We start from the raw sequence: 18,252 nt of genomic DNA on the forward strand, positions 1-18,252 counted from the left end.
TCCCATATGCTCTCACCTGCCAAAAATAAAAGTATCCTTTGCAGCCTTCCTCTACACTGTGAAAAGTGTTCCCCAAACTGCCATTGAGCTTGGCTTGGCTTCTGCCAAATGCTTGTGCTAACTGGTATTTTTTTTTTTTGAGCTCCTCTTAGGCCTATACTTTTCTGACCTTAAGATACATCCACTCCCAGGTTCTTCTGAAGCAAAACTTCATTTAGCATCATGAAATGGTGTTGAAGTCTTTTATTTGAGGTGGTTCTAGTAAAGCATGCGACCCCAGTTGCACAATCCTGGTGCTTCTGACAGCGTCCTTGAGCTCTTGCTATTGAAGGTGACACATAAAGACGCCAGAATGGCATACCCCATATATTAAATGGCAGGGACACCAACTTCTTTCCTCAGAAGTCAAAGGACTGAATCTTTAACCAAAGCTAGGCTACCACCTGCAAGCATCTTGATGGAGTTCTACATTGTGTGTTCTGCATCATAGGGACAGAGTGGCAGTCTGTCGGGTATGCCTTTGCTTCAGCTGCTTCTGGTGATGTTCGAAAACCTACAGTCCTTCAGCAGTGCCAGGTACAAGAGCCCCATATTCGTGGCCAGGAACCACCTGGCATTCTACACTTAGCGTTTTTATCCTGTGCTCAAAATAGTTGATAAGTTGGTTCAAATGCTCTGCCTGGGTGGATGAGGGAGAGGAGCTCCCCCGAGAGACTTTGCAGTGCTTGTCATTGAGACCTAGTGCTGCTGAGTAGAGGTAACAACACTAAAGACAAAGCCAGGGAGGCAGGTACTGGGAAAGACCTACCATGCCATGCCTGGCAACACTGTCTTGGTGGCATGGAAGAGGAAGCTCAGCTGCGATGCTTTGTACCTCTTCTGGGCTGGGCAGTACCTCTGATCTTTCCTGCCTTCTAAGCTGTGAAGCAAGATGCTAAGGGGGGTGGGGGAGTGCTTAGTCTGCCCATTGCCTGCTGCTGTGGGTTGGCAGCTCTAGGTATGTTGCCTGTTACACGGGATCTTCACAAAGCCAAGATTTAGAACCAGTTTCCCCTCTGCAAACTTTAGTTTCCCCTTTTTACTTTATTTATTTCAAGACAGGGTTTCCCTGCGTAGCTCTGGGTGTTCTGGAACTCACTTTGTAGACCAGACTGACCTCAAATTAAGAGATTTGCCTGCCTCTGCCTCTTGAGTCCTAGGACTAAAGATGTGTGTGCCACTTTGTGGGGATTAGTTTCCTCATTTAAAAGAGAGGAAATCATGGGGCTTGAGAGGCTTAGCTAGTGAAGTCCTGAAGCAGGACTTGGGACCCAAGTTAGATTCCCCCACATCCTTGAAACAGTGGGGGAATAGTGGGCATGCTTGTAATCCCAGCACTGGGGGAGGTGGTAACAGAAGGATCCCTAGGACTTGCTGGCCACCTAGTGTGGCTGAATTGGAGGGCCCAGGTTTAGAGAGAGATCTTATCTCAAAAAATAAGGTAGGGAGTGGGTGAGGAAGATGACCAACAGCATCCTCTGGCCTCTGCCTCTGCACAAACAGGTCCACAAACACACCAGTCACATACATCACACATGGTCCACAAACAGATCCACAAACACACCAGTCACATACATCACACATGCTAAAAAAAAGGGCAGGTAAATTGTAGTACCTACTTCAAGGCATGGTGGCAAGGATTATATGTGTTGTTTCTAACCTCAAGGGCTTTCACCAGACAGGTAGTTAGTTACTTTTGTAGAACACGAGCCACAGAAAGCCCACCATGGTCTTGGAGACTGTACGTGCCCCTGACCTTAGTGAGGATCCTGACCTGGCTCTGCCTTTTGTAGCTCCTCTGGACCACACTGTTACACAGCGCTGCAGCTGCAGGTCACAGCCTGGTAGCTTTTCTTTTTCTTTTTTCCTTTTTGAGATTATAATTTCAACATGTCTCCCCTTTCCTTCCTCCAGATGCTCCCATACACCCCTCCCCCTTCTCTTCAGACTATTGGTGTAAAAAGGTTGGAGTTCCTCAGTGCGGGGCATTCTGATGATAGCTCACAGGATTTTATTTCCATTTCTTTCCTCCTTCCTGCTCCTTCTCTGAGTCTTCTTGTCTCTCCCTCTGCCTGCCCTCCCTCGTGCTGTCTGTAGTGGATGAAGGCGTCTTCCTAAACACTCCGGTGTTGACGGCAAGTGTGCTCTAGGCATAGCCTCTGCATGGGTCTCACTGCTCAGCCCTGGCCCCAGAACTCAGGGAAACACCTGCCCCTTTGACTGTTTCTGATCTTTGGTAACTTTTATCCTTCCTCCAGTTAAGCTCTTGTTGGGAGTCCTGAAGCAGAGACAAGAGAAGACTTGGAGTACCTGGTCCCAACACCTTGGAGAAAGCCTTGGGGATCCTTCCAACAGTCTCTAAGAGGCATAGACTGGTGGTAGCCCAGGAGACACCTTACTGCTAAGAAGCTGAGACCTCACCAGCTAGTGACTTTTTAGAATGTCTCTAAAGGGTTCCCTTCTGTGAAAGTCAGATGGAATGGGGTCACCACAGAAGCTGGGGTGGAAGCAGCCAGGCCCACAGCGGTAGCAGGAGCAGAGGGAATGAAATTGCGATGTCTGAAGCGCCACCACAGTCCTGAGCGTTCTCCTGTAGAGCCAGAGAGGTAAGGGGCATTAGGAGTGGGCTGGTCCTCCCAACCCAAGGGCCAGCATGCAGTGTGGCTAGACACAGACAGTCTCCAGGAAACCTACCTTTCTTCCAGCTTTTGGGGACGGTAAAAACTGCATACTTAGTCTTTGGGGTCTTCTCCTCATAATTGTGTGGAGCAGCCCTGACCTCCAGGGGCATCTCTAGGGGAGGTAGTTTGTGGCAGCCACACCCAGCTGAGACTGAGTAGGAAGGCCAGCAGCTCAGGTGTTTATAAATACCACTTGCTATTGTCACTAGTCACATAATAGTGATTAGTGCTGAGGTAGCCCAAGTGTGGACAGAGAGGGGGAAACTCCTTGGGCCTCAGGCCCTAGGAAGTATAGATTCCCTTGGGTCCTTTGTTCTGTTCTCTTTCCTTTTCTTCTGTTTCTTCCTCTCTGCTTCTTGTCTCTCACCTCCCCCCTCCCCGTCCCCTTGTGGCCTCCCTGTCCCACACAAACTGACCTGGAATTCTCTTGCTTGCTTCTGCCCTCTAGTGCTGGGATGACAAGCCTGGCCAATCTAATTTCTTACATCACACCACATACATGTGAGTGCAAGGGTCTCCCAGTATGATGGGCACATACAGTTCTGTCATCAGTGTCCAGACACATTCATATCCCAGGAAGTCATACACAGGACACAACTGGGGAGTGAAGACCAAGCCCACACCTCTGGATGGAAGGCATGACAGGATCCTGGTCGCCGCCGGGGTTTCTGGGAGCGCATCCTGTCACATTTGACAGAGGCATTATGTGCAGAGCTCACTGTCAAGGTCACAACTCTACATAGTTCTGGAGATCCTGGGGGTCAAGATCTGGGAGGTCAGTGGCCCTGCAAGCAGGTTCAGGATGGGGAGCACCCCTCCCAGGGGCAGAGGGCTGGCCCATAAGTCATCCTGTAAGGAAGGGAATGGGGGTACAGGCTGGGCTCCTCACCCCAAATCTGAGCTTCTCCATCCTCAGTCACCCTCTCCCCCTTGGAGGACATGAAGGATATATTTGACTTCTGTGGCCTTCTGGAGGATGGGAGAGTAGGCGCTGCAGTCACAGGCAAGGTCTGTCACGAGGAGGAGCAGGTTGCTGCTGGGAATCTGTTGCATCACGAATGTCCTGCAGCAGAGAGGGTGAAGGGTTCTGAGTAGTAGGGGTGCAGGCCAAGGAGAAGGACTTGGGGGAGAGACCTTCTGGGGCACCTGGAAAGAGACATGTAGCCATAGGCAGACTGAGGCCAGTAGCCCAGTACTTACAAGGCATTCCCTCCTTTCTCAGTAGCCAGAGAAGATGAAAAAGGAGCTGTCATTAACAGGAACAAGGGCCATTCCCAGCAAACAGGGATATTAACTATCTCGGCTTAAGAGCTGGAGAACTTGCAGTTCTGAGCTTGGCCACAAGGTGGCACAATGCTCCTATACACAGCTTGGGGTAGGGGGTAGGGAAAGGCCTTTATGCATTGGCCAGGTGTTACAAACACAGCCGTTCCGGCTGCCACCAAGCATTTTGTATGGAGTGGGTGATGTTACACACACACACAGGTATATATCACACATATAAACTCACAGATGTGCTCATCACAGCATTATGTGAACTTGGTATTGTTCCCATTCTGCATAGACAGAACAGGCGAGCAGGGCTAAACTTGCCTACGGTTATAGTAGAGGCAGAGGGGAGCAGAGCTAGATTTAAAGAGTCAAGCTTGTCTGCGGGGAGGCCCTTACTTTCTGCCATCCCCTTGATGTTTCCTTTAAGCCTCGAGACGAGCAGAGTCAATAGCGCCAGTCCCAGGAAGGCTGCTCTGTGTGTGCATAAGATGTCACACGTGATAGAGACAGAAACCTAAATCTGTCTGACGTCAGAATCTGAGGCTATAAAATAGTTGGCATGGGTCTGGGCTTCCCCAGACCTGCTAGTGGCCCTGGGGAGAAGGAAAACTGGGTGAGGGAGCCCCCTAGATGTACTGTCCTCCTGGGTTGGGACAGAAGTCTCCGGGCTGGTTCCTTCAAGGCTTGGAGTGGAAGTTTGGCCTTCTAAGCCTGTCTGGATGAAGCTAAGGTTTCTACCCAGGAGTTAGCATGACTGGGTCCTGCTTGGAAACTATTGGCTTGGGGTGGCGATGCCCCAGAGTATGACAGCTCTGAGAATATAGGCCAAGGCTCTCCCACCACTGTGCATTTGCTGGGGACACTGCAGACCTGCACACAGTTCCTGCTTTGCACAGGGCAGAACTGCTTCTCTCCCTGCCTGGGGCGTAAGTGAGAAAGGCCCTGGCACTGGCTTGCCATGGCTGGTTTGGCTGAGCAGAGGGGAAGCAAGCAAGGGGTTTCTAAGAAAGGTCCGTGGCCTTGGATTTAGAGAAACTCACAGACATGGGAATTGGCCTATGGATCCCTTGTCTGTGTCCCTTAATGCAGACCACCTAATTGTTCATGCCCCTCTTCCTCTCTCCGGCCTCAGCCTGGGTTTTCCCTGTACTGAGGAGTAGGAACCTGAGGAGGGTGACCTTTCCCTGAGGCGTCATCCTTTCCTTCCGTGGACCTTCCAGTGGGTGCCAGGAGTGAGAAGTTGCACCCTGACTGGGCTTGGTGGCTGCATGGGGACTTACTTCTGGCAGGCCTCACACTCGATGATCCCATTGGCCTCCTGGATAGATGTCTGGTGCACAAACACTGGGTATTCTGTGTCACAGGGGTGCAGCAGGTCGTGCTTCTTGTGCTTGTGGGCTGTGGGTGGCAGGAATGTGTGTGAGGAGGGCTATCACACCACATAGGTCCTAGGAAGCCCATCTGCAAGGGCAACACCCTTTAATTTGCTACAAGTGCCCAGCACTCAGCAAAAGGCACCGCAGAGTCTGGAGGCCTCGCTGAGCTGCTGGGTGGCCCTCGCCAGGAGCCCTGAGATCTTTCTGCAGAGCACCCGTGGGCACTGTGCAGTGCTGCTACCCCAAAGCACACTTTGCTGCCTCTTACGGCCCAGCAGCAAAGGAAGTGGAGGGAAGGCACAAGTGGCCTGGAAACACCTGGAAGCGGAGGTGCAGACAGACATTGCTTTTGCAAGGTCACACAAGGCGTGAGGAGAGTCACAGGTCTCCTCAATGCCTGGACCCAGAAGCTTCCCTCACAGATAGTAAATCTAAGAGGGGAGGGCAGGCTGCAGGCTGAACAATCCTCACGGCCTGGGGAAGCACCCACAGCCCAGTCGGCTTCCATCCCTGTTTATGCCCCTGGGCACCCCTACTCCTGATCCTCAGCGTCAGAGGACAGATGCCTCACAACTGACTCTTCTCTTCCCAGGGGTTCAGGCTTAGAACTGAGCTATTTTCCTGCCACTGGGGCCACTGGCTTCATAACTCCAGTTATGAAGGGGGCCTAACCACAGGAACTTCAGGAACCTGCCCTGGTCAGCGGCAGCAGCTGAGGAGGCAGAGGGAAGGAGGGGACATTGTTCATATAATGAAGCCAGACAAGAAGGCAGTGGGAGTCTCCTGGCCACTGGATGTCCAGAACATAGAGAGAGTTGAGTAGGGTGGGCTGAGGTTGGCCATCGTTTTGGCCTGGGAAGCCCACATCTCCAGAACCTAAGTGCGTTTGTGTCTCTCGGCTTGTAAAGGTCAGGTGTCCCCCTTTCTAGGCCGGCAGGAGTCGACAGCAGCTGGGACAAAGCTTTCCCTTTGCTTTGTGTCAGGGCTGCCATAACATGTCATTGTCTTTGGGGACTGTCCTTAGGCACAATTCCAGGGGAGGGGTGTCATTCTAGAGGACACTCCCTCAAACCTGGAGCCTTGCTGAGGCTGCTTTCTTCTCTAGGGTGACCTGCTGGCATCTCAATGACACGATGGGCTATACCCCCCTTTTAACTATCAGAACCCCTCAAGAGGAGACGGCTGTTTCCTAAGGCAGGGCTGTAGTTGTGTGGCTTGACTTCTCAGTTTTCTTGCTTCCTCAAAATGGTGCTTTAAATAAAGTGGATGAAAGGTTTGGGGACCGCCTCCCCTCCTCAATCAAGGAGTGTCCTAGGATAAAGAAACTCAGCCTGCCTGTGCTCACTCCCAGGACACAGACTTAAAGACAAGTCCTTTACAGCTCCCCCGGGCACTGGGGTTCTTTCCGTCAGAACTACTTACAATGATGAAAGACAGCTTTGGCTGCCCAGGACAAGAGCCCACCACAGGGTTGGACACGGCACAGGGAAGGCACAGCATCACACGAGGACAGGATGTCATAGGGCAGTGATGATGGTACACGGAGCGAAGGTGTTCAGAGGTGATGTGATGTCACACACAGGGGCAAGGGAGCCCGGAGTGAGGGGACGGTGATGAGATGAGATTAAGAACATGAAGGCTTCGACACTCACCCCACTGCCACCCACCCCAGGCAGAAGCTTTCTAGTGAGCTTCCCAGAGTGCTGCCCACAGCTGCCTCCTGGCACTTACCCTCTGACCCTTTGTCATGCCAAGATCCCCAGGTACTCCACTGTAGCAGGAACCTGCAGGATGCAGAACACAGTCTGGGGGGCTGGCATGTGTAGCTCTCGGGGTGCCATTGCCTCTAGCCGCCCCCTGTAGGAACCCGTCTTTCTGCTTGAGGGCATGAGTGAAGGAGGGTGTAGGGTGGAGTCGAATGCCTCCCTCCTCCCGTGGCTAGTGAACCAGGCTATCTTGTGGGCCATAAGCAGCCCCTCTTAAGGGTATCCTCATGATTTAGTCCCTGTATGCAGGGAATCTTGCCTGTCACTTCTAATCATCACCCAGTCCTTCCCCAAAGGGAATTCTTGTCAGCTGGAACCCTCCTTCCAATCCAAGACTCAGGCCCCGCTTGCAGGGAACACTCTCCTTTGGTCCTGGCCTCCTGGTCCAATTCCCTGGTGCAGGGAGCCCTCCCCTCCCCTGACCCATGATCATGGTTTCTCTCCCCACTCCATCTAACCCCTACTCACAGCAGACATTCATGCAGTAACCACCTGACCACCATCAAGGAGGCAGAGAGAGGCTGCAGGAAGAGCAGAGCTATTTCAGGGAGACCCCGAGTGATGTCCCGTAACAGCCGCCCCCCAGAAGGAGCGCCAGAGCAGAGGGACCTCGAAGGCCTTCCGTAGGTCAGACTCCTCACAGGTGGGATTTGAAAAACCCTTCAGGAGTCTGGTCATTTCCCATCTCTGATAGACCAGTTCTGGGGACCCCTGAAGATGTTGATGTCAGTCTGGAAGGTGAGGATGAGCACACCCCCCCCCCCAAGACAGCCCCGCAGCCCCAGGGGAAGGAGTGAGCATCAGAACAGGGTCCTGATTAGCCAGAGCCAGGTCTGGGGCTGGATGAGGATGGGACCAGGTGACATCCTGAAGGACAGGGTAGAGGATGTGTCCCAGTAGAGAGACGGCCTGGGGGGACACTCACACTGATCAGGGCCTGGGCTGCACTGTGCCGGTGATCTGGGGGCTCGCACATGGCCTGGTAGTCATACATGGTCACACTGAAACGCAGAAGCGAGCTGTGTCGGAGCCAAGACCACTCCATGCCCTGGCCTGGAGGCCTTGGTTGCAGGATTTGTGTTGACTAGGGTCCATGTGGAGTGAACCAGTTCACACCAAAATGTCACTCCCATGCGTGGATGGCTTCAAGAACACAGACAGCATGCTTGCGTGTGGCCTGTGCTTTCCTCTGAGCCCTGAGCAGAGGCTGGAGAGTCACTCTGTGGGACAGCCATGCACCTTACACCCACCCCAGATTTACTTCAGTCTCTGGCTCCAGAAAGGCATCTTTGGGGCCTCTCTGGGGGTGTCTGGGGTCAGACCCTGAGGGCTTACTGGTCTCACTTACCGGCTGAACACCCCCATGCTGAGAAGCTGCGCCATGAGAGCTCCATCCACTTCCCCCAGAAATCTTCCCATCTGTGAGGGGGGAACCAGAGAGAGGTACCACCAGGCTGTCCCTGCAGTTGCTCTTCCACGGACTCCTTCCTTCTTCCTCGCAGCCCGCCCCTCCCCCAACTGCCCATTGCAATCAAGGCTTTCTAAATCATGTTGTCATCTGCAGTGGACTGTGAAATCGGCCCAGAGGGTGCTCCAAAAGTGGTCCAGGGCTCCTTAAACATGAGTCGGAGCTTCCAAGGAAACGAGTTTGTGATCCCCCTTTGTTGCATGGGGTGGGGTGGTGATGGTGGTGGAGGTGAGGTGGTGACGTTAGTGGGGATGGTGTGTGTGTGCGTGGTGATGGTGAGGTGGTCGTGGTTGTTAGGATAAAGCAGTGGGAATGTACCTTTGCCAGGCCTGGGCCAAGGTGGGCCACTAAGAGATCATGCCACACAACAGATCTAATGCAAAGGGTTTATTGAGGGAGGGGGGTGAGTGAAAGGCCATCTTGGAGTGGGGAGCGAGAAAGAGAGAGCTGTGATGTTCAGAAGGATCTTTTAAAGGGGGTGTGAGCCACTTGGAGTTGCTACAGTGGAAATGTGCCACACCTGGTGTGGCAGGTGTTGATGCACGCTGCTGCAAGCTGCTGCACGCTGCTGCACGCTGCTGCACGCTGCTGCACGCTGCTGCACGCTGCTGCACGCTGCTGCCATTGAGCAGAGCCCTTGATTCCCAGCAGTGATGCTAGCGGCGGTGCTGCTGCTCTGCTGCTGGTGGAGATGTAATATGTGGTAGCGGTGAAGATAATGATGGTGGCGGTGGTGGCGGTGGTTGTGGTGATGGCGGTGGTAGTGTATGCTGCCAAAGGTAGTTTTTAGCAAATTCTGCCATGAGCTTTGCTCTCCTGGCCTCTTCACTCCGTAGAGGTGGGTAGGAGCCTGGGATTGCCCTCTGTGTTCCCTGCCTTTCTCTGCATCAGCTGTGTTTGTCTTTCACCTCTTGGGCTCTGGCCCTCTTTGGACATCTCTACCTTCTTTGCACATCCTTTTCACTGCCCCTAGGATTTGTTGCCAAGATAATCTCAGGCAGCTTGGGCTTGGGAAAGTATTAATGTCACCCCCCACCCCCAAAATAACACAGGACCATTCCTCCTCCCTCATGATCTAATCAGTCAGTATCCGGGGACACCTGCTGCCCAGCATCCTCCAAGGCCCTGCACCTGGATAGTTATGCTCAGTTGGATTAGCTCTTTGCTATTCCAGTGACTGTGTGTTTCCCTTCCATCAGCAGGGAGCAAGATCACTGCAGAGACCTGTCTCTACCCTTTGGCACCCCAGAGGCCCTGCTCATGGCTGTTTGTTTTGTGTGTGTGTGTAAAACCTGAAACTTATGCTCTTTAAGACAGGAAAGCTGGGTACAGAATAGGGACGGCTGAACCCAAATTCCTGTTAGCCCATTCCATTCTCTTGCTTAATTGTAGGTTCATTCCTCACCAGCCCTGCTGATTAAATGCCAGCTCTGAGGCAGGAGATCTGACTGTAAGAAAGTACCCTTGGAAAATACTTCTGCCTCTGCAAACAAAACTCCATGTCCTCGAACATGCTGCTTAGCAGAAAATGTCCACTGCCCTTCTTTTTGTAAGGCAGCTTCTGCAACAATGGTAGCAATGTGGTCCACAAAAGACTACACTTCCCAGAAACCCTTGTACTGAGAGCTGGCCAATGAAATGGAGTAAAGCCCAGATGAGACCTTCTGGGAAATCACTTAAAGTGGGAGGACCGTGATGGGGTACCCACACTCCACTGTTGCCCTCCTGTTTGGGACATGGACTAGAAGGCAAGAGTCCCCCAGCTATGATGCCACCATGAGGATGGGGATACCTGGTGCCTCCAGAAAGCCATACTAAGCCTGTGCTGCCTTGATCTATGAAATAATCTGTGATTGGCTTAAGCCAATGCAACAGGGAGAACACTATCCCTAACAGATAGTTACTGTTGACTTTTGTCCAAATGGATAAGTGCCTCAGATTGAAATTCTGGACCTGCAAAGGAAAGGTTCCGATGTGGATTTTGAGTCCTTTGTCATTTTAGGACCTAGATTTTAACATGTGGCTTTACTAGGAACACAGCTGGCAAGGGGCTTCCCAAGGCACCTTACACAAGAGATTACCCATACGTGGCATAGCCAACACGCTGACAGAGCTCTGGAAGATCCAGAGGCCTAGGGTTGCTTGCATTTAGTTTGGTATGAGTTTGGGATGGAGTCGGGGTTCTTTGAGGTCTGCCCTGGAGCCTGGAGTTCAGTATATGACTTAGGCAGGAAAGAATTTAGAAGTGAGCTGATTGCCTCTGCGGGATGGTTGCCCCAACACAGGGCTGACTTTCCTGTTGTGTGGCTGCTCATCAAATACCCAGCAGTGTGCTCCTATCTGTGTGTTCAAACTGGTCTGAGTTCCAGGCCTGTGCATCTGGTGGCCTCTTGACCCAGCACAGCTCGGCTTACAGCTTGTCTCAGGCAGGCCCGGATGAGGAGAGAGATACTGAGCCCTGTCAAGGAGCTGCAGCTGACATGAATCCTAGAGCTAACCCAGGGGTCAGCATTCCTTATCCGTGGCTTCCGACAACCTGCAGGATTGGCTGTAACTCTATGAGACCCAGCCAAGTGCACCCGAGCCAGTTAACTGTTTTGAGTAGAGACAGAGCAACCTGGACAAGGAATTGAAGGACTCAGGTTGGCAACTAGGTGATAGGGACTTGTACCCTACCCTTGACCCCAAGACAAAGCTGGTCTGAGTTCACCAACCTTGTGTGTGTGTGTGTGTGCGCGTGCGTGCGCGTGTGTGTTGGGGGGGTGTCTTTGAGCTGGCAAAAAACCTCTAGATCGGTGGTTCTCAACCTTCCTATTGCTTCAACCCTTATCTATAGCTCCTCATGTTGTGGTAACCCCCAGCCATGAAATTGTTTTGTTTCAAAACTGTGATTTTGTAATTGTTATTAATCATAATGTAAACATCTGTGTCTTCTGATGGTCTTAGGCAACCCCTGCGAAAGGGTTGTTTGACCCCAAAAGGAGTTGGGACCCACCGGTTGAGAACTGCCGCTCTAGAAGCTAGTTTTATTTATACTTTGTTTAATTTCATAAAGGATTTGGATCAGCTTGTAAGCCTATGCAAAACATAAGATAATACAACACTTGAGAAAATGAAGGCACATAAGCTGAGCACTTAAAAATAGGGGATGAAAATGTATGTCACATCCAATATAAACCTCAGAGCAGACCGACTGTTTCTGTGATGTCCTGGGATCACAATTCATGAGCATATGGGGGGGATGCTCTAGACAGAACGGGAGCAATCCAACCCAGTGTGCTATCCAAGGGCCCTGGGGCCGTCTTCGCTGAGGTGGGCCTTTGCTGGTTATCGCAGCTGGACTGGGTTGGGGGCAACGATTGGCAAGCTAGGGATGAGAGCTCTATTCGGCCTACTGGGGACTTGCGTGGGTTCTTTATGGAAGAATAGCCTTTTTTTGTTGTTGTTGTTTTCAAATGGTTAGGGAAAAAAATCCAAAAGGCCATTAATATTTCAAGCTCATGAACATTGCATGAGATGTTTCAGTATCCATAGCAGATCCTGTTGGGACGGTGCCTGCTCACTCGTGTGTCCTCTGTCCCGGCTTGTGCTCAGTTGCCATCAGAGAGCCCTGACTCACACGGCCGATGCCCCCAGATGCTCTCTGCCCCCATCCCCGGGTTCTCCACTGCCACTCCTGTTCATGGCCACCTTCTGACTCCTGAGCTATCCCGCAGGAGACTAGGCCCCACTGTCAGTCATGACCGCATGGCATTGGGACCAGTGTATGAGTGACTGAGACACTGTTGTCCTTAGGCCCCTTCAGTCATATAGTCAACTCTTGTTTTCATCCAGTTTCTGACAGAACGGACTGTCTTTGTGTGAAGAAGGGCAGGGGAGGAAAGGGAGGAGGTAGGCGGGACTAGACACCCAGGTGCCAGGACTAGTGATTGACCAGAGTTCTGGCAGTGTCCTGATTGACAGCATACACCTTTCCAGTAGGAAGAAACAGTAAAATCTGCTTTCTCTTCTCAGCCCTTGCTGCATGACAAGCGGGCTATTTAAGAACTGTCCCCGGGGAGCCACCCCATGGTCCTTTGGTCCCCTTCTATCTTGATTCTATCTGTGCCCAGTCTTCTGATGCCCCGGCTCTACTTCCTGCCATTTTCTGACAATTTCCACAGATCCTCAGCTCTGCTTGGATAAGGCTACAATTTGGCTTTGAGGGGCAGAGACTACCTTGGCCAGGACCCTGGGCAGCGTCAGCTCTGATTCTGCAACTCTGGTAATATCCAGGCATCTGGAGCCTCCAGTTTAGGGTTGAACCCTAACCTCTGGTGACCCAGCCTGTGGTTTTCTGGAGGAGAAAACTGAGGCCCAGAATTTCAAAGTTGCTAACCGAATTGTTATTCAGGGCTGTGGGCTTGTGTCAAAGAACTGCTTCAGGTGCTTATGTTCAGGTTTGGCTCGGGGTGGAACAAGCTTCTTTTAAAAGTACGATTTAAAGTATAATCCCTGGCTAATTTCAGGGTCTGATTTGTGATTGAGCAGATATAAAATTGCCATCGTGGCTTCCTCTTCTGCCTGAGAAGGTGGCTGGAGGGAAGGCAGGCTGCTGGGTAAAGTAAGGACTGCCCCATGCCCCTGCTAGCCTGTTGGCACCCTGGCTTGGTGGCAGCAGTGAAATTTTCTACAAGGAGACCCAGAAAGGAGAGGAGCTCAGGGGTGGGGAAAGTCCCCGTGGTTGTGCAGGGGAGGGAGCAGGACACTTGGTGGCAGTGCAGCCAGGCCCTCCCTGAGCAGTGTGCCTGTCAAGTGGCCTCACCAGACATGTCACATTGCAGAGAGGTCAGCTTAGTCACAGCTGACAGGGAGAGGTATTTCTGCCTTTGAAGGCCGCTCTGCGTTTGACCCCTTGCTCTGCGGTTTGGATGGAGGGCAACTCCTTTCTTCCCACCCAGATTTGCTCCAAAGTGGGGCGAAGGCCCCAGCTTTTGGCCTGCTTGGCTGATGAAGCTGCTAAGGGTCTTGGCTCCCCCGCCCCCTCCGTCCTCTTCTCTAAGTTCTGGCTCTTCGGTCACTTACCTCTTCGGTCACTTACCTCATGGGGTCTCTGGGAAATCAGAATGAAGCCATTGTTGTCTATAAGGAAGCAATCCAGATCCTGGGGGAGAGGCCAGGACAGGAGGTCATAGCCAGGGCCATGGCTGGCTCTAGCCCTCCTGCTCACTCAAAGGGCTGAGGAGGGCTGAGCCCTGCAGGCAGGCTCAGGAAGGAGGTGTTCGGGAAAGAGGGAAGTAGTTCACAGGGGGACACAGGACAGTGAACTTCCGCCTGTGCCACCTTCAGGAGTCACTTACAGTGTCCTCGCAGCTCTTCAGGCACGGACCCTCCACAGCGCTGCACTGGAAGGAAGAGGGGACACTGTGAACAGTGTGTGTCTTGTGGGTGCAAATGCACGTGCGTGTGTGTGTGTGTGTGCCTATGTGTAGCATCATGTGAACTATGCATCTATATGTACACAATGTGTATGTGTTAAAGGTAGGTCTATGTGCGCTGTGTATGTGGAGTGTTTGGATATATTTTGTGTGTGGTATATGTGGTATGTATAACCTGTGAACATGTGCATACCTATACATGTGCAGTGTGCTATGGTTATGAAGAGTCTGTTGTATGTGGATACATAAGGACTGTGTCTTGTACGAGGAAGGTCTGCCTGTACTGTGTGCGTGCTTGTATGTGTGTCTGTATATACACGTTGTGTGGCACATTTGTGAAGAGCCTGTTGTATGTGGAGGACCTGCCTTGGCAAGCGGAGTCTACGAGGGCAGTCATGTACACACATGTAGGTGTCTCCCAGCAGGCAGGGAACTGAGCAGCAGGCTGTGTTCTTCTGAGGACAAACACAGGCCACCTGCCTGCATGGCACTAGGACTTTCACATGGTGAGTGGGTTCTTATTGGTCCCCTTCACCTCTGTGGCCTTTCTACCTTCACTACGCAGCTCACTGTGCCCAAGGCAGGGACCTAGCAGCCTGGAGTGAAGGGGTAGAGGGGACTTTTCCCTGAGAGGATGACTCAGGCTAGAAGGACATACAGGGGACAGTGAAGATTTCTGGTGTGTGTGTGTGTGTGTGTGTGTGTGTGTGTGTGTGTGTGTATCCTTAGAGGGAGGGGTCAAGTGAAGTTCTAATTTACTCTGTAGCAGGCAAGGCTAGGGTAGTTTGGGGACAACAGCAGTGGCCTTGTTTTATCCTTTGCCCTGGGTCTGATCAGGGGAGAGTGCACTGGAGTGGGGGGTGGGGGAAGAAGCCCACTATGCAGGGTCCAGAGAAGGGCAGGGAAGGCAGAAATGGAGTGATGTCTCCTGTGGGACTGCTGGGCCAGGCTGTGGGGACAGCCCTTCCCTATGATGCCTACCTGCTTCATGGCCGCCCAGAACTGGCGCTGGATGTAGTCCACTTGCATCTGGACGCCCACACCTGCAGAGAGCACGAAAGAGGAGGGGCCAGGCCAGATGGATATTTGGGGAAGGAGGAAACAGTGAGAGCAGAAAAGAATAGAATCCACTTAAAGAGAGAAAGCTTATCAGTGGCAGTGGCTGTGGGGAGACAAGCATGGGCAGGGGGGAATGATGGAGCCTTAGTCACTGGCAAGGGAATCTAGGGCCTCTGGAATAGGACCCAGGGGATCAGAGGAGGGGATCCAGGCCAGGAGATGCTCCCTGTGGGAGAAGCAATATCAAGAGATGCCCGAGAAAGGTAAGACTCTAGGGCCAGAGAATTGTGAGGATGGCTTCCTCTTTGGTCGCTGGGAGCTCAGGGCACACTTGCTGGCTGGTGCTTTTCCCTCGACATGCGTGAAAAGAGAGGTTGTCTAGCACTGTTTGTGCAAGATCACGGGACCAAAAGTGGCAAGCTAAGTCTGGAAACTCAGAGGCCCCGTGGATCTCAGTCCTGGTCTGCCACTCCCTGTAGGCACAGTCCCTGGAGGCGCTCAGGAAGAGAACTAAGTTGTCGGAGGTTGAGCCATAAGCCGCCCACCCAAGTTTGCAAGGCCATTTCCCGGAGACCAGGAATGCCGCCAGTGCACAAACGCTTCCCTTTTGATGTCCCCCAACACAAGCGCCATCTGCCTCTTTGATTCCCAAATAGGTCTGGAGAACCCAAGGGGGCACTCACATACTAAGAGAAATCTGGGACAAAGAGCGACAGGAGAACTTGGGGCCAAAGAATAGAAAGAAAAGGCTGGCTATGCTGGGTGGAAAGAGAGTGTTCAAAGTAGGCCAACTTCTTAGTACCTAGAATAATATTAAAGGCATTTTGGGGGCTTTGGGTGAGTTAGGCACCTTGACAGGCATAAGGGTGTTTAATCTTTCATAGACTGGCACTAGCCTCATTTAGACTTCACGGGATGAGGGAACAGAGCTGAGAGCAGGGGTTCCATGTGGCTCAACTAAGTTGCCAACCAGGAAGTAACAATGAACAGGCTCTGAACCTCCAAGGCATAGCTCTGAGTTCTTCCCTCTGTGTCTGGCTCGGAGGCCTGGCAGGCAAAATGGCCTGCAGCCTGTTGGCAGGCCTCTCATACATACTGAGCATAGAAAAGCTCAGGGCTCTCAATCTTTATGCCACCTGCCTAAGAAAGTCTAAAGTCACTCGATGCCATTCTGATTCTGAGGGCCTCGTGGCTCTTCCACGATGCACCTGTATCCTGGGGAGGTTTGACAGGGAAAGGAATTAGGGAGTAGCCATGCTAGCAGGGTTCCAGCCGTGCAGCTGTTGCCCTGGGTTCTCCAGGGCCACAATCCGCATCTGGCTTACGTCAGCAATGAACTGAGATTGTCTTTGCCACTAAGCTGCAGACCCAGCCTTTTTGGTGTTTCTCATTTTGAAACAGGGTTTTGCTAAGTTGAGACTCAGGGGAAGAAGCTGCAAGATCTGGATTCTAGACCAAAGCCTCCTGAAGGGCAGGTGAAAGTCACTTCAGAGTTTCCCACCCAGGAGTCTGCCTAGGCCTGGGAGCCTGCATTTCTCGTGGCAATAGGTGATGCTGTAGGTCCCAGAAGCCCCTGACCCCAAGCATCCCCATGTAGATGGGTTTTATAAGATGCTGGGGATGCCTACAGCTGTCCTTTCCCAAACTGTAGCCATTAATCACTATGGCTGCTCCATATATGGCCCTTGTAATTGAGGGCCTGAGTTTTTAGTATTATTTTATCTTAATGTAAATGTGGCTAATCCCATATAGATGGCAACTTCCACATTGGACAGTAGCGTCCTGCGGCTAATCTGCAGTTAAAACAGCAACACCTGAGGTCCTAGAAGGCCCCTCCCCTCCCTCACACTCTCGGGATTTCTGAGGTCTAGGAAGCCTCTGTGAAAGTGACAGCTGAGCTTGAAGGTCCAGGTGACTGAGAGGGGTAGGTGGGGGCAGGGGGCAGGGAGATCCGTGGGAAATACAGATGTGACATGCCATCCCAAGTGGGCAAATGCTCTGTTCCAGCCAGTGTGGTGCTCCTCATGGTTCACCTTTTTCTCTGAGGGTGCAGCGGCCCCACTTTGCTCTCCTCCTGTTCTCATGGAGGATTCCCCTAGGAGCTCATCACACACAGACTTCACCTACAGCAACAGGGCTGAACTCTGCTTCAGAGCGGAGCGCTATTACAGGGCGGCGGCGCTGATACTGAGGAGAGTCAGCTCCAACTTCATCCCTGGCTCCAGTGGTTAAAGGGTCCCAGACTGGCTCTAGAGCCACTCTGGGACTCTAGCTCTGTCTTCTGCAGCTCAGGGTGTGTCCCACAGACTCACACAGTTTCCAAGCTCCGTGACTCTCATATGGGAAGTCTGGAGAAGGTAGGGTTTGATTCTGCCTCAGCGAAAGCCAGGCTTCAGGGCTACTTGGGTAGACGTGAGGGCTTAGCAAAGGGCAGGTTAGTGGTGGTTCTACCACAAAGCCAGTTGTCTAGCCTTTGCAGAATTAGGAATATCTCAGTAGCTTCCCCAAACCACTGTGTTAGTGTGAGCTCCCAAAGCATTTCCACGTATTCAGAAGCTACCCTACCCTCTACCTGAAGTAGTCTTGTATAGTCTGCATTCCAAGGCTTGTTTTTTTCCCACGACTGCCATTTCTCTTTGTCCACCTAGGCTCTGAAGACCTTGGTTCCAGGATTCCATACAGAAATACTTTCTGCTGTGACCACGGCGGCCAAGCCAGCATCCTCTTGCCCTGTGCCTTTAGGGTCCCGGATTCCCACTCTGGCCTTTCTCCACGTGCCCACAGTCATCTCCCAGAAGACCAAAACCCATCACTTCTTTACTTGACCCCATCCTGCCTTTCCATTTAGAACAAAATTTAGATCCCTGCAAACCCATGAGGCAGCCTTGCTGGTGTCTTTAGTTTCAGCCTGAGTTGTCTTCCTCAAACAGGGTCAGCTCATTCATACTCCAGGACATTCTCATCAAGCGTCTTCCCAGAATGCTCCTGCCTAGAACTCAACTTGCTTATAATCAACTCAACCTCATCACCTGGCAGAGACCGCCTTGCTCTCCCCAGATAAAGCTGCCCTCCTCCTCGCCCTTGCTCTCTCTCGTATTGCTTTGTTTTCTAAGTGATGATTTGTTTATCTCATCCCATGGAGTGGAGTTCACAGAGGGTAAGCGGACTGAGCCC

General features: G+C 52.1%; 1 protein-coding gene across 3 annotated transcripts in view; it reads right to left on the reverse strand.

Annotated features, from left to right (window-relative positions):
- Positions 1-238: 238 nt before the first annotated feature.
- Positions 239-18,252, reverse strand: part of Cacna2d4 (calcium voltage-gated channel auxiliary subunit alpha2delta 4) — a 100,561-nt gene continuing 82,547 nt past the window's right edge. For 2 of the 3 annotated variants that reach the window (XM_087904333.1, XM_087904331.1), the window contains 12 exons: positions 15,001-15,062; positions 13,942-13,986; positions 13,683-13,745; positions 8,483-8,553; positions 8,060-8,135; positions 7,603-7,655; positions 7,100-7,152; positions 6,791-6,811; positions 5,273-5,390; positions 3,671-3,783; positions 3,344-3,426; positions 239-2,629 (listed from right to left, as the gene is read on the reverse strand). In XM_087904333.1, the coding sequence (XP_087760459.1) occupies positions 2,525-2,629; positions 3,344-3,426; positions 3,671-3,783; positions 5,273-5,390; positions 6,791-6,811; positions 7,100-7,152; positions 7,603-7,655; positions 8,060-8,135; positions 8,483-8,553; positions 13,683-13,745; positions 13,942-13,986; positions 15,001-15,062 (863 nt within the window). In that variant the 3' untranslated portion in view covers positions 239-2,524. The remainder of the gene's footprint in view (positions 2,630-3,343; positions 3,427-3,670; positions 3,784-5,272; positions 5,391-6,790; positions 6,812-7,099; positions 7,153-7,602; positions 7,656-8,059; positions 8,136-8,482; positions 8,554-13,682; positions 13,746-13,941; positions 13,987-15,000; positions 15,063-18,252) is intronic. The other variant, XM_087904332.1, reaches the window with a different exon arrangement.

Source organism: Myodes glareolus, chromosome 3 (assembly GCF_982192425.1).
Source record: "Myodes glareolus chromosome 3, mMyoGla1.1, whole genome shotgun sequence".
NCBI lineage: Eukaryota > Metazoa > Chordata > Mammalia > Rodentia > Cricetidae > Myodes > Myodes glareolus.